General features: G+C 42.6%; 1 protein-coding gene and 1 long non-coding RNA gene across 3 annotated transcripts in view; one reads left to right on the top strand and one right to left on the bottom strand.

The window, feature by feature from the left end:
* LOC129380638 (uncharacterized) overlaps nt 1-16,536 on the top strand; it is a 251,218-nt gene that overhangs the window by 52,701 nt on the left and 181,981 nt on the right. The gene's annotated exons all lie outside the window — the stretch shown is intronic.
* LOC126543116 (uncharacterized) overlaps nt 1-16,536 on the bottom strand; it is a 48,595-nt gene that overhangs the window by 15,575 nt on the left and 16,484 nt on the right. The window contains exons 3-7 of one of the 2 annotated variants that reach the window (XM_050190262.3): nt 13,334-13,501; nt 7,153-7,431; nt 6,208-6,360; nt 4,514-4,681; nt 3,125-3,478 (exon numbers count right to left, since the gene is read on the bottom strand). In XM_050190262.3, the coding sequence (XP_050046219.3) occupies nt 3,125-3,478; nt 4,514-4,681; nt 6,208-6,360; nt 7,153-7,431; nt 13,334-13,501 (1,122 nt within the window). The remainder of the gene's footprint in view (nt 1-3,124; nt 3,479-4,513; nt 4,682-6,207; nt 6,361-7,152; nt 7,432-13,333; nt 13,502-16,536) is intronic. The other variant, XM_055062281.2, reaches the window with a different exon arrangement.

Below are 16,536 nucleotides of genomic sequence, written 5' to 3'. Positions count from 1 at the left end.
CACAGCATTTCATTGAAACATTCGGACAGCTGAGTTGCCCATCCAGTGTTGCTTTCTTTAGCATTCCTAGTTGCTTAGGCTCCACTCTTCCCTTGTTTCCAGTCAACTACCTAATAAAAATTCCTTAGTTCATTGTGACTAAGTTCTTGGCTTGCTAGAGTACACACTTTTTCTAATTAATTTGAAAACGTCCCATACACAGACGAGTGAAAATTATCCGAAGAAAATATCTAGGGTGTTTTTCCTGGCATTATAACACATAAACTGCCACTTTGTCACTAAATGCTCAAACAGCACACACAGGCGGTTCGATTTTCCCGATTTTCAGACCTGTTTTCTCCGAACCCATCACGCTTCTATGGAAGAAAACGCTTGAAAATAAAAGTTTCATATTACAACACCTATGTAAAGATCAATGAAGGACACTGCAAAACATGCCCTTGTATTAAGATCTGCTTGCACCTCTTTGAGTGCTGTATAGTGCTCCAGAAAGTAATGAATTTTCAACATGTATGCGAAAAGATTAGAACATTACATGAAATTCTTAGAGGAACTGCGATACGACCAACTAAATAAAGCTGGTTTTCATTTCTTTGATGATTTATTAGTTGGCTTCGAGCTGCGCGCTATGTTAGGAAATTATTTACCAGCTTTTAGTAACAATAAAGCACTGAAATCTACGCAAGGAATAAAAGAGAGTAGAGCCAGATTACCTGTTAAATGTTCTCATTATTTACACTGGCTTAAAACAACGTGGATTTGAGCAAGGACATTGGCTATCCCGGCAATCTAGGCATTACCCCAAAATCTTTAGCCTTGTGCTTACTCAGTCGATGATACTGACCTCAACCGCGTTTTACTCGTAAATTGAAATTGGGCAAATTTTGCGAAGGCTATTTATTCTGTATTCTTTTGCGGAATTTAGAACAACCGAGAAATTGCGCTCGCGAACGATATTTGAAAAGTTGTCAAATGTGTGGTATGGATGACATATGCGATCTCACCAAGCAGTAAAAATAAAATTAATTCATCATCCCATACTTTCGAGCCAGAGGTGCACTTTGTACATCTTTTCACTTTGAAAGCTGGTTTATTCATTGGACAATTCTTTGGCCTGCTCTTATCGTAATGGTACTTCACCTATCAAAGAGCTACAGAATTCATAAAATCAAACTAAGACGCCTGTGCAGACGGAAGAAAAAATAGCTGCATGTATTTGTGCGACTCTAGCTTTAATTGAAATGGTATTCTTGAATATGCCGTGTGTCCGTCAGACTGCTTTCTAAAATTCATTTGCACAATTTGGAAACTGGACTGCATACTTCATATTGCTGAAAATTAGCCCGAACCTTGCAAGAATATTTTGAAACGCACGTCGCACAGGCCCAATTTATTCTTTTATTAATCCAGCTGTCTCACAATTTCGTGTAAATTCCACCAGTCAGAACAGCTGTATCAGCATAATGCTTCAATGGTTTCTACAAAAAGTACTTCGTCCTTAGCTAAGACACCATTCTAAGGCTTCGAAGTGTTGGCACTAGCGTTGTACATAAACGCCGCTTTCGTGTTTGGTGAGCCATATATTGCAAAGTTGTTTGTGTGACCGACCTCGTGTCTTCACAACATTGTCTCTTGTTACACCTGGCAAGCATGTTTTTTTTTTTTTTAAAGCAGGGATTCAATGCAGTAAACGGTCAGCATTCTCACGACGAAGATGACGTCACACCACACGCGAGAACTGCTGAGATATGCCGTATTTCATAGTTCTGTTCTTCTAGGCCGCTGGTTAGGTTTTCGCTACGGCAGCGACAATCTGATAGAGGTTGAATGCGGAAACGCCCATCGGCCGTGAATTATGGCTACGTCATAGAGCTGCAGGTTCTTAAAATGAATCACGAGTCGACCACAAAGGTGAGTCTCGTATTCCGATAGACGATGGAACGCAGACCTGCTGCTTCATAAGACAGACATGCTGCCCATCTCCGCATACGGGGAGTGTATGTTTCTGCCTGACTTATCTGGAACAGAAAATCCATCTCCTGGCGTCACGCCTGTAGTAGATAGTTTGCGGTTCGGCCACAACCGGCCAAGAATTACGGTCTGCACGAAGTGCGGGTACAAAAATAAACAAATGCGGGGATGGCGCGATGCACCATCAATCATGTAATAATCTACGGGTATTTTATTCACTAATCAAACAGTGGAAAGCTTAGAATAACAAAGCTTTTGTAGTAAATTGATCATATCCCACCTTATTAGCTAAAAATGGATGCATGTTGGTATGTCAACTGCAGACCTGAAAAATTGAACGAACTAGGTGTACTGCTAGAGTTTCTTTTCTGGACATGTCACAGTTTTTCACACGAGTGAGCAAGACTCCTTACGCACATCTGTGCGAAAAAATTAGGTATTACAAATGACAAATTGCCGTTCGACCTCGTCTAGTGTTCGCGAAACGCGAGCACACCTGGATAGTTGGCTCCTTGGTGGCAGTGCGCTGGGGGATATTTAGCAAAGGTAAGAATTCGGTTCCTATTTTATATAGTATCTATCAAGAGTGGGCGAAACTGTAGCTGTTCATTCGTTCGCTAAGAACATATCACATGACGAAGTGGACGCCTTATCAGCAGTAGGAAGAGTTACTAGAAATGAATTTTTAGGCATGGCATCAAATCACCTGATGGCCACGAAGCTCGGCAGTTAATGTACTACTTAAGCTACTCTGGAATTGACATGACTAGCTTTTCAGGATTTGTTCTCATCGTGGTATCTACTGTCTTGAAAACTCGACCTCTTAATGGCGCCTCCCAGGCGACATCGCTTATTTCTCTTTGCCTTACAAGGCAATCGTCCACAAACTCTTGCTTAGTGACGCAGCCCAACCGGCCGTGGTTTGTTTATAAGTCTAATAAGACTGCTTACGGTTTCATGTACGTTGTCAGAAGGCAACCTGACGACGTGAAATCAACGTGCTAGCAGGGTGACACACGAGTTGGTGAAGACGAATTTAGGCGACTAGGTAAATAGAATGAGAATTTTAATGCCTATGGCGATTAGAAACCGCCTTATCAAGTACCTCGTGCACCGTTTACATGATACGGGGACACTAATTTTCATGTCTTACCTTGCTGTGGAATAGCCGATGCTATTGCCGCATCTGATGTGTCAGGTTTACTTCCTCCCGGACGTGTCGCTGGGCCGATAATCGCCGGCATATCGAAGCCCAGCGCTGGAGATGCAGGCGCTCCTCCATGTGGCGTATTTGGTGGCAAAGCTGTGCCATCCTCTGGAATTGCGGAGCCTGGTCTGTTATTCGGCGGCGCGAAGTAGCCTTGCGAGTGAGTTGTTTCTTCATGTGTAATATGGGGTGGTGTCTCGTGGCTTGGCACACCTTGATTCAGCGGCTGGAATGGCCTCCCGTTGTTTGGAAAGAGTGCAATATCTTTGTTGACTTCAGTCTGCCCTTTGAACCCTGCGTCTGGTGTTTTTGAAAGTTGGAACGAAAATTGCCGCATATGTATTTTCTGCATATTTACATTTAGAACCGCATTACCGAGCGAAATTTTCTCCAACTTATTGTATTTTTCTAGTGTCTCATTCATGTTATCATCAAGTTAGTGAAGTAACACTCCTAATATGCACCCTAGAAACACTATATACGGAACTATTCTTTGAAAACTCCCGTTATAATTTTCTTTAAACAGCTAAAGGCAACCCAAGCTATTTTATTGGCGTGATTGAATTATAACTGAGCCCATCTATGTTATTCTCCAGTTCTTTAAAAAGGTATTTATATTTTCTAAGAAATGCACCCTCAGACATATTCCTCAATGAATTCGATCTATGCCTGTGTTCTTCTGTTCTGTAATTGTTGTAAAGACAAAATTTCATTGCGATTTTAGCAAGTCGATGTAGCCCTCAAAACAAAGATAAAGACAGTCCTGAATTAAAAGATCGTCATAGTGATATCTTCATTTTATAAATCTCCAACAATGTGATACTCATCAACGGAAGAAAAACGAACGTGGCCACAAAGCCTTTCAAAATAACAGAATTTGGGTGTGAAAGTGTTAAAATTTTTCTTGGAGAAAAGCTAGCGAACGCTTAAAAGGGATAAACACGTTATAAATTTCGCTCCTTATAGAACAACGCTTCAAGTGAAAGGAATACAAAAATTTCTCATTATGAAAATCATAAACTTGCCAAATTATGTGCCCCTCCGATATTGAAAGTCCATCAAGGTATTGCTGTTTGAAAGTCAAGATTTGGCCATCCCTCATGGAAGAAGGTACTGAAACTTTGTGAATTCAAATTTGACCAGATAGAGTAATTTAAAATGTACGTAGAAACAACTTCTTTTTTCGTTCACATTTTCGTAGAGACGAATGGTGTTGTTTAATGTTTATGCAGGAAAGTCTATTTTCAAATTTGCATTTGTGCTGTCTCAACAAAAAACCACGATTTCCCAGACTATCTTGTACGTCAGCAGTCCAAATATTTTCTGTGTACTTACATGCACCGCATGTGCGCTTGCACTCTTGTATAGTCGGAAAGTTGTTCCCTGTGTAAGTACAGCCTGTTCTAGCAAAGCACTTTCCTTTTTGAACATCGAAGTAATATACAACGTTGTTGCTATGGGTCTTGCAGGGATGAGGTCGCTGTTTATCAAAACACACAAGAACTGGAATTTAAACCGATAAAAATCATTTGTTAATGCGAAAACAAAAATAATAAAGTACTGGAAATCACACAATGTGAGTTCATAACAAAAAATCATGATCATCAAATTTCGCCCTAAACAAACGTGCCAATTTCACAAGCGGGCAATACATGCTCACACGTAATATGCAAAATCGGTTGTCATTTACGGTATCTTTACAGTCCCAGCTAAATTTCGGGCTGTTGAGATTGCCCTATAAATGTGAGTCTGAGAGGAGCAGCAGAGCGTAGTCACCAGCCACAATGTGGGCAGTTTGAAGGGGATCAGCTTTGTTAACTTATACTTCCATTGAGAAACGATATATAAATAAAATAAAAAGAAGTACCTCTCATTGAATGGTGAGCAGAGAAAAATGTTGAGTTTTAGTTGACCCAATTCGTACCGTTGTAGGGAACTGTTACAGGTTATTTGCCGCTTGTCAGATTGCTCGAAAGTCTGAACCGTATTAGTTTTGTCTCATACCTAAGTAGCCCTTGAGTTGTAACGGCTCTGACATCCTTAATTAAGAAAAAAGAAAGTCCACAGGGAAACTGAGCTTCATCTACATGCCTACTGCTTTTGTTTGCGAAACTTGCATCGTATTTAATGTTGAAGAGTAAATATTATAACAATTGTTGTGGAGGGCCTGAGGTTTAAAACAAGAACTATAGTTTAAACATTGTATAATGATGAACATGTAAATACCGGTCAGAAAAACGTACTGCTCATTTTTTATTCACAAGCGGAGGACAATACTATTGCATCTATGCATTTAAATTTACACTGATGACACAATATTTCTTGTCCTTCGTAAAACCATAAATAAAGCATGCAAGAATGATGAGAGCTCGAATAGTTTGTGTGAAAGAAATACACATTCTTTACATAAGCCATTAAATTGAGGTCCGGTATGAGTACGAAGTTAGCGCAATTAGTGATATTGCTGTTTAGCGTTGGGTATGCCACTGTTATGTAGCAGTAATGCGACACTTGGATAAAATTTGTAAATCCGAACGCCCGCTCCCATCGGCGCTCTATTTGGCTTTAGTTTCATTTGGAATGTAAATTTTTCTTGTGTTTCACTGCAAATCGTGGAAGATGATACGCCCAAACATAAATGTTCTTCACTTTCAATGCAATGATCGGCACATTAACAATGTTGCAAAACGTGACTTGATTTGAGGTAATTATTTTTTGCCCTAATATACACTGGGGAAACTATTTGGCGCAAGCTTACCTTCCGTGTATGGATAATTTAATGGCGCGATGCAACTGTAATATTTTTGTCTATGAATAACGATAAATATTATGTGTAGTTACACCCTTTGCATAGAGTAGGCAAATACTATCGGTAGAAATGTACAGCTCTTTTTAAAGTGCACCCGCGGTGTTAACTACTTGTGTGTGTGTGTGTGCGCGCGTGCGCGTGCGTGCGTGCGTGCGTGCGCGTGCGTGTGCGTGCGTGTGCGTGCGTATGCGTGCATGTGTGTGTGTCAAAGTCTCCTTACCGCTTCGGCATATGCCGTCGCATTCCGATTTAGATTGAAACGGTGCCTGTTCAGAGCAGGTGCGTCTGCAGAGCCGCGTATTCTGATCGAAGTAGTACATAGGCGAGTTGCAGGAAGGCGTGGCCTTCGAGACATTGGCAGTGCACCGTCCATCTTTAGCAAACAGAAACAAACAAAGATCATCACATCAACAGCTCCTAATACGATGCGAATGGACCGTTAGATATCATGCAAATAGCTTAATGCATCCTGGATTCATACGAGAATCATCGGCAAACAATCAATCAATCGATCAACCGACATTTAAAGTATGTACCACCTTTCATGTTCGTGGCGTTCTTCTGCAATAAATACCTACGTACTTTTTTGTGGTTACATTTGCAACCAACCTGCCGTTGCATATACGTATCTCTCCCTAGTGCAATCGGTGCTGGTCTATTCTTTTCTTCTCAAGCAAGATCACTGTATGCCACACAGTATATAACATTGCATCAAACTGCGCACTTACACATTCGTGATACATTTTAATGCTCAACGTTTTTGTTGTCATAATTCGCAGAGGTACAAAATATTTCTATGTACCTCTAGTAATTTCTCAGCAATAGTTATGCTCGACTGCAGTCAAAAAGGCTGACATAAAGTACAAAATGCTATTTCGTCCCACTGTGGTATCTGTTTCAGATCTGACAACACGGTAGTGCCACATTGGCTATCCTGGAATTCCCAATGCGGTATCTCGACCACAACTGAGTTCGAACTTTCTACAACATCAGTTTATATTATGCTAAAAATGAAGCGAGTACCGACGGAGAAACGCTAAAACTTCGTGGTCCTTTTAAGTTCAATAATTCAAACTGTTTGATTACAGCGCCAATGGAAGTAGGTCGTCCTTCATAATTCGCTATTTCCTCTCGGTACATAGACCCCATGAAGAAAAATGATTACCACGTTGGGCAATTCCTGATTCGAGTGCAGTATCTGAGTGCAGTGGTGGACTCTCCGATGGACTCGTGGCAGTTGCTCCGGTCATTTGTTGTTGGCCTGTAAGACGTTGGGGAATGCTTGGTGCTCCTCCAGTATTCGCTAACTCCGGCGCGACAGGCTGTGTACCGTTCCGCTGTATTCGGACCACCAACTTATAAAGCGGCAAGTGCACATGCCTCTGCTGCTGCAAATGGGTACTGCCACCTTCATCATCATCACTTTCGTCGGTGGATCCTGCGCCTAATGGTCATTTTCGAAATGAAAACAAAAATGCCAATAGCTTCTTTTTGTTTACACCGAACTCTAGAGATATATTCCCAAAGTGAGGGAAGTGGAGCAGGAAATGAAAGGGGAAAGAGAATAGCCAGAAAAAATGAAATCCGGTTTGATACCTTACACCGGGGAATGGTGGATAGGGAAGTAGTAGGGTCAGAAAGTACAGAGTGACGGGGGGTTCAGACACGCACGCACAGGCCGTCATTATCAGGGCAAAAGATCACAACACAATATCACGCGAAGCAAAAGGAACACCAATAACACTTCACAATAACAATTCAGAATAGAGCCGTTTTCCAATGTCTGTATTCTTTAAAGAAAGTAGCAGTGCCCTCGTCAACCTCAGAGGCGTATGCTTACTAGGTGAGCAGAAGAAGATGATTTAGTTTTTTAGAGGTCTTGATCAATGCGAGATAGTACATTGCGAACGTTGGTCTACGCACACGGTAGCAATGACGGTGCACAAAAATTGTGCGAGAGTAGCCTGGTGGCTATATGCGTGGCATGAGTCGCTCGCGATCATTTCAATGCTTAAACTAGAGTACCAACCCTGATACATCACATACAAACATAAACATAACAGTATTCATGATTTCTGAATTTTAGTTAAGCAAAACGACCGAATTTACGAATTCAAGAACCGGGTGGTCCAACTGAAACGGTCAAGTATTGTAAAACTTGCCTTCACATTTGAAGCAAAGCATTGTAAGGCAATGTTTAGGCTTCTGATTTCTCATAACTTAACTCAACTGAAAGGATATTTAGAAGATATGAAGTAGATGAAACAGACCGGTATGTTTTAAATTTACCTCACGTGAAAAAAAGATCATTGGGTTTTACGTGCCAAAATCACTTTCTGATTATGAGACATGCCGTAGTGGAGGACTACGGAAATTTCTACCACCTGGGGTTCTTTAACGCGCACATAAATATAAGTACATGGGTGTTTTCGCATTTCGCCCCCATCGGAATGCGGCCGCCGTGGCCGGGATTCGATCCCGCGACCTCGTGCCCAGCAGCCCAACACCATAGCCACTGAGCAACCCTGGCGGGTACCTCACGAGAAGGAGGTATTCTATTTCAATTCCATTCTGAAAAGTTTTGTTGGTTCCAGGTTTTACTTCTAAAAAAAAACATTTCTGACATATTTTCACTATCCTGTTTTATTTGGACAGATATTTCTCATATATATATATATATACATATATATATAAATATATATATATATATATGTATATATATATATATATATATATATATATATATATATATATATATATATATATATATATATATATATATATATATATATATATAAAGATCTTCTTAACCTTGGAACAGTACAACAGTAATATGGTCATCGCACTAAGAGTGCAATTCAGCTCCGCATGTTTTTTTACAGGAGTATTGTAACCACCTACTGAACTTACAATTTCGAACTGTCAACCGTGAAAAGTCTGCGATTCCTTTTGGGGCCCATAGAAATCTCTACTCGGAACCCACCTATGTTCTTGCGTTTGGCTCTCCCTTTCAATAGGTACCATTGTGAAAATGTAAGTATCCTTCAAATACATCACAGGTCAATATTAGAATGGCTTTCTGCAATTTTTTCAAAGTCTTTAAGTTATCTATTTCCCGAGACCCGTATTGCCGTAGAGAGTAACAAAGTTTTGTTTTAGTCCGTTCTGATATTTCTGAGTGGTCATATAGCATTCGCTGCAAAACGTACTATTAATGACGGAAACCGATGTGATCCTAAGATGCGAATGGCTACTACATTTCCTCAGAAATCTAGTAGCCACTGGCGATAGAAAGCTTTACGCCATATCTCTAGCCAATGCACACTGTCCTTATAGCTGTGTAAGTTGTTACACCACATTTATTAGGGAAATATATCTATGCTGTTTTAAAAAGCGATATTTCATCAGAAGAATGAAATGTATCATTATCTTCAAGACAGCGATACACGTAGGTATATATTGGCAGATCCCCGTTACTTATATAGGGTTTACGCTGGGGAATTGTGTTGTAAACATAAAGAAATCTTAGCTAATTTCTAATTAGCTAAGTTAAGCTAAGCTAGAATTAGCTAATTTCAAGTTACAGAGCCTATTGTCAAAGGAAGCACGTGATTTGCCATCCCGGCCCTGTGAAAGTAGATGTCTCAGCGATGCTGTTGTAAAACCATCACTAGAACTTCTGAGGGAGGTAGGCCATGGGTTTTTGATGGTTCGGATGCTTGTTTTGAGCTTGTTTTTAATTGAAACGTGTGCCGTTGTGTCCGTTCTATCGGGGATTTCAATATGCACTGTTCGCTTCACTTTGCTGGGCGCTTGTATTCTCTGCCCTGGGGCAGGGGGGGAGCGAGCCTCTGTATTTTTTGCTTGTTTACGCGGGTACGAGCAGTTGCATATTTGCTTGCTCACGGCGGTACGAGCTATTGCTGAAGATGACAGATGCTTGATTTTAGCTTGTCCTTTTTTGACACGTATGCTGTTGTGTGCTTTGTCTGATTCCAATGAATGCATGCGCTGTTTGTTTCCATTTGCGGATGTCTTGTAGCCTCTGCATTGCGAGGGAGATAAGCCATTGCGTTTTCGCTTTCTTAAGGCAGAGGTCGCATTCCGGTGGTACGCGCACCGCATTTTATTCAATGTTTGCGGACGCAATGTGCATTCGGCGCTCATTGGACGGCTTACTTTCTTTGCTTTACAATGAAGCCTACTATATTCGCCTTCACTGAAGCGTTACCTTATGCTAATCAAAAGAGTGTGAGGAAAAAACGGCGTTCTTGCTGTACTAGCCTCCGTTGTACTGCGTTTCCGCCAAAACTATTCAACATAACAAAATTAAGTTTGCTATGCCTTTAAATGAAATATTAAACAAGGTTTGTATGAAGATGTTATGCGTGTAAGACAATTAGAAATTGGCATAGGCCCTAATAAATTTGGAGAAAACAATAAAAGTTTATGAATTAAAATTAATTTTATTTTTCTTTTCAGTGCGAAACAACAATATTTTGTAGTTTTATAGGCTACAATGCATGCGCTCATCAGTCATGCGAAGATCTTTTGTGTTCTGATTAACACTTCATGAGTTATTATTAGTGCAGATTGACAATTTATGCCTATACTTGGTCGCCCATTACCGAAGAGGCAAAACTATTAAAGCTGCAGCTATTCAATTTTCAATAATCAAGCAGCAAGCCCTTCTTTGAAAGTCTTTCAAGAGAAAATTTTCTTATGTTGATTAAGGAATGTACATGGGGCAAATGAATTTAGCTAAATTTTCTGCTGGCCCGGTCCATGCAAATTGACTTTTTTGTCATTTACACGCTTTTTCACAACGACAGTTGCGCAGTAGTAGAGCCATGCGATGTTTTGTGATTACTAGTACTTATTTAACGATGAAAAATACGGAGTTTTACGTGCCTAAACAACTTTCTCTTTATGAAGAATGCCGTAGTGGAGGACTCTTGAAATTTTGACTACCTGGGGTTCTTTACCGCGCACCTAAATCTATGTGTAGGGGTGTTTTCACATATATACTAGCACTCACGAGTCTACCAAGCAGTGCTTGAAACAAAAGATTTCAAATCAATAATAAATCAGGCGTTTTTTTACTGGTGGGATGATCTGTGCAAAAAAATATCAAACTGTTTCACGTCAGTTCTAACATCTATTAAATGTGGCGCCACTAAACATTACCAAGCGGGCAAAACGCGGATGGATTCTTTCTCCAGGTTTGAGTGTTATAAACGATATAAATAGTATCCTTCTCAAGTTTCTCTCAAAAACCATCCCACACCAATAGTGAGCTAAAAGCTCACACGCGCATGAACGAAGGGATGGGAAATAATTCCACAACATTGCTTCATGAGGTAAAGAGGCATGAGGTAATCGCTGTCTTATCACATGACTTTATGCCCGGAAGTGCTGCCGTCTGCGGTTCGTCAGTGGGCCGTACAGACAAACTATCGGCTATTTGGGACATCTGTAATCTAGATCCCGATCATTGCAAATACCGATGACAAGCATTGCAAGAGATTTGTCCGCATGCTTCGACGTGGCGACGAGTGCAAAAAAACTATTGGACCGTCTCGTGGGACATTAGGAAGCGCGACGTCATTCGAAAGGGGTAGAAGGTAACGTCCCGCTCAAACGAGAACTAGACCATCGACAGAGTAGGGGCGCTTTCCAGCTGCGTCAGCTTACCTCGACATATGTGTGGGTGCCATCTGCTCACCTTCCTTCAACTTTCTTATACATTTTTATTGAAGAGCAATTGTTGTTAATGGGGGGCAAGGAGCCCTCCTCGCCGCCGCTACCGTAACTGTGTAGCACAAGGTGAACGTTTAAACTATTGCGCGGCAGGCAGAGCTATGATCAGTCGGCGTTCCTGGATGTGGTCACCCTCTCATGTACTAGCTCATGTCAACGCTGCTTAGCTTCGGTGATTGCAGGATCAGGTACTCTTGTACCAAAACATGTCCAATGCCCAAATCACCATTCATGTTAACGCAGTTTGCAAACCGCACTGAAGAAAAAAGTGGTGCCTCTCGCACAAACGACCGCTGTCTTGGGATGCGTGAGAAAAATCCCTTAGTTTGCCAGACCCAAAGCTTTTTCATCGCGCATGTTTATAAAGACCACCCTTTTTTGCGCACTTCAAGGCGCACAAAAGGGGCGCAGCCTATTGTTAGGACCCAGGTATTCGAGCGGAGCTTGCTGGGAGGCTTCTGGACTCAGCGAAATCGGCATAAGGTCACGCGGCACATGCGGTCGAAACAAAACTGGTTTCAGCTGTGCGTACAACTCTAATTTGTATGCACATGCACGTGGCAGCTTACAAAGCACTGCGACTTCTTGAAGCAATCGCGCCTCGCCGCACAGCTACATGTAGGCACAAAACTACATTTACAATTTCAAGCCTAGAACCTTCCTTTAGCTTGCCCGTACTTTATAGAATGCCAAAAAAGTAGAGACTAGCAAGGGAAAAAAATAAAACTAGTTGACTGTCAACGTCACTCAAGGTTCCCTCCGTTTCATTCTCAGTATGTCATCATTATTGCAAGTGTTGCGTTCCACCGAGGTGGTGAGCCCTGCAGTCTGCAGGCCATTTACCAAGGTGGTTCTGGAATCAACGGCCCGCACTTGCATGGCAGCCACGTCAAAAGCGGCAGTTACGAACCATTTACCACGCGTATAGCAACTATCATAAGCATTAGGCATTTTATATAGAGAAAGGTCCGACCAAGCCATTTTTGAAAGTATCAGCGGGGAGAAGGCCGCCACGCGCAGCAACAACAAAAAAAGAACAATGGTGCCAGGGGCAACTCGTCCTGAAGGGGGCGGAGGGGGTGTTTTCCTCAAATACAGCCAATCACCTGTCGCCGCGTCGCAAGAGGGAGAGACCGGAGAATGCTACAGCGGCGAAGAGCCCATTTTTTCCCTGTTTCAAAACATGACTCAGTGGCTTCACCTCGTGGGAGAATCTGAACTAAACGCAATATGGCGGCTGTGATACCTTCACCTTAAGGGGGTGTGAGCTATTGCTGATGGCGATAATTTAGGTCCGCAAACGGACACGAAAAATGGTGACCACCGAGAGGTTAGCAGCTTCGCTGTAAAAAAAATTACAAGTAAAAAGTAATAAAACAAAAAAACCCGGAAAACATTTTAGCATATTATCGGACGCATTAGGCCAACATTCAAATATGGCATGCAAATGTTTTGGAAATAATTAGTGTACACCACATGTTAAACATACTTTGTTACGAAACTTGTTCCAAACCATTAACGAAATTGTCCATATAACTACTGATCTTAGGATTCAGGATAGTCGGAGATTCCAGCCATACACTTACCTGCGCTACAAGTGCTCATGCACTCTTTCAAAGTTGGAAAGTTGTTTCCTCTGTATGTGCAACCCTTCCTTGCATAGCACTTTCCTGTGTGTGCGTTGAAACGGAACACCTTTACGCTAAAGCTTCCGTCACAGGGCTGAGGCCGCATTCGGATGAAGCAGACGACCACTATAATTTGAGTAAAAACAAAAACTTGTAAAGAATAATATAACAGATGTAACCTATTACAGCGAATCGGTCACCATGTGTGTTACTACATAGGGCATTACCATCCGGGAAAACACCTAATTGCGTGTGTTATCCAAACATGTTAGATAACGTTATTGAAGATGTTCTCTACCATTGTGTAAAATGCAAGAAGTAAATACAGCGCTGATGGATTATGGTGTATGTATCATGCCGCGTTGCCGATGGAATAAAGATTGCCGCGCTTGGGGAGCTGACCAGGCGGTTAGTTGCTATGAAATAGAATCGAGATTTTAATATAGCCGTTTTGTATTGATGCGGACGCATATATGGCTCATGAAGTGGAAAATACAGCGACGTGACCGAAGGCGGCACTAAAAGTCACGTGGTCACAGAGACGCGTGCGTGCCCCTGCTCGCGCACTCATTGTCGTTTTCTTCCCCAGCTGGCTCTGATGCCACTCATCATGCCTGCGTTCCCACACTTCCCCGTCATCTACCAAGGCGCTGACGCCACTCACCCGCAGCCAGCGGTGCAGGGATTTCGGCGAGTTCTGTCATGCGCTCAGATTAGCGAACCTTCGATTGAGATGGGATAAAAGGTCATGTGGTCAAAGAAACAGACCGCACCGGTATGCGCGGTCTCTGCGGGCGCCTTTTCCAACCATAGACAGCGTTGTTGAAGCGCATCCGCTGCAGTGGTGGAGCACAAACTAGTGCTGCCACTGCGTAACCAGTGTTAAATTAGGCGAAAGCGAATTCCTAGCTATGTACTCTGATAGTGTCTAGGCAACAACAATTAATGTGTACTGTCATATGCTCATATTTTTCGGCCTAAAGCTCAAGGCGTGGGGCGAAAACGCGCTCGCAGCGAAAACGAAGTGCTGTGCCCGGATATGCATGCATACGGGCAGTTGGTCACCGCGAACCCGTGCAATCGCTGCATTGAGGCTTCATTCTGTTATGCTCCATTTTGTCATACAGACCGCCCACTATAAGAAAATATTTCACTTAGTTTGCTCTCAGCGAGTGCCGACCTTTCACGCAAGAAGCCGGTTCAGAGGGATTCGGTCGCCGCGACTGCGCGCAGCGGTCGTTCGCTCTACGTATTGGGTAAACATAATATCATCTGTGAACTATTCTGTGCTTTCTCTTTGCCCATGATTACTATTTTGGTAGTAAAAAAAATTCGTTGTTCCGCCCAAAAGGCGCAGCACCGATTGCGAATGGAAATTAGTAGATAGCTGTAGGAAGTAAGGATAGTAGTTTTATCGGCCGTGTAAACTTACACACACTCGCTTACTAGCTGAACTACCAATGATAGAATGTAAGCTTGACTCAGAGAGACGTAGAATGAAACGGACACACAGAGACAGCACTGTCTTTGCGTGTTTGCTTCTTTCTACGTGCTTCTTCAGTCGCGCTTACCCATTATATTAGGGATGCAAACCAACTAGACCGTCAACGTGTTTTAACTAAATTAACCAGCATGGTGTCACGCGCGCACAGGTAAACATGAACACATCTCGCTCGGTGACAGCGGAAACTGTCTGTGAAAACGCTGGAGTTACGAATCGCGCCAGGTGCCATGAGCCAATTGAGCACCGTGCGTCTGTCGCTTCAACGTGAAAGAACCGTCCAAGTCACAGCGCATAGGAGGCTACCGGCACTACGCGCACCATGCAAACATCGCAGATCGCTTCGAAGACGAGACCTGGGTGGGCGCGCACTTTGGCGACGTCGCAGATTGCTTTTGCACACGCACGAGCGCCGCCAACGCGTCCCTATGGTGTCAGCCAAAGGCGTCTACTACGAGGTCTGCGATTCGCGTGGCCAGCTCTGCAGTAGACGCCGCAGTTTCTCCACTCTGTACGGAGCGGTGGGTGAGGAGGACACCCAGACACCCTGGCAGCCGCAGGAGAAGAACGCCCATCTTCCCTCGCCTAACCCCCGTTGTATCCAGGCTTTCCAGATCGCTCCAACTACAGGTAGCCAAACGGGCCTCCGCAATAGCCCAAATATAGCCAAAAGCGAAACTATTGAGTATCCCCAACGTAGCCAAAAAGCTTTGTCTTTTTGTGAAGTCACTTCTTAGGCGTATTCGATTAATTTTCGGCACGAATACCTACATATCAGTTTTTCCACGCTTGACCACTCATGACCTCCGAGCGCATCATCACGGAAACCATGCGGCACGGAAAACAGATGCTGCACAAGCGCAAGCCGTGCGGAAACGCCGGCATGCAGGCAAATTTATAATAAGGCAATTGTGGTCTTCATTGCAAATGCACATATCTATTTATCCCAGAGCGCCAAAAAATCACGAAAAGAACGACACATAAATAGCACCGCGCACTAAACACGTTAGCCATGGCATGCATTCGGGCTTTCAGCATTATTACTTACAGCACATGATAATTTCGCTTAACACCACACAATACACTAAACGAAAAACTAAAAAAAGTTGCAAGACAAAGTCTAACAAAGTCTATAAACAAAGTCTATAGATGGCGGCTGGTACAAAATCTAGTACGTTATATATACATATAAAGTATGCCATGATTAAGCATCCCGAGCTTATTGCGAAGTAGAACGGCTTGGAACGGAAGTGGAACGGCATTCTTATTCTTCTGATTATTGCAGTGCCATGATCCGGATCCGCGGTCACTACCTGCCCTAACTACATGTATTCCCTTACCACTTCGCTACCTATCGTAAACTGCTGTTGACTTCCGAGACTGTTAAACATTGCTTTAGTTTTCTGCAGATTAGTTTTAAACCCACCCTTATTCTCTGCCTCTCCAGGTCAAGGTATGCCTACGCAAAGTGCATCAACAATACGACATTGTTCCAGTTAGTCTTGAGTTCATAAAATTGGTTGTTCTGAAAACGTGAGCTGAACAATAGCGCATGGTTAACCCAAGTTTCACAGCGCTTGTTCGAAAACTGGGACTATTTTTAATGTTTATTCCAAGTAAATGCGTTTCAGAAATTGACTGGCGTCAGTTCGCAAATTTT

The sequence above is a fragment of the Dermacentor andersoni genome, chromosome 10 (assembly GCF_023375885.2).
Source record: "Dermacentor andersoni chromosome 10, qqDerAnde1_hic_scaffold, whole genome shotgun sequence".
NCBI classification, from domain to species: domain Eukaryota; kingdom Metazoa; phylum Arthropoda; class Arachnida; order Ixodida; family Ixodidae; genus Dermacentor; species Dermacentor andersoni.
The sequence above is the reverse complement of the archived record's forward strand: the minus strand, read 5'-3'. Positions and strand labels throughout refer to the sequence as shown.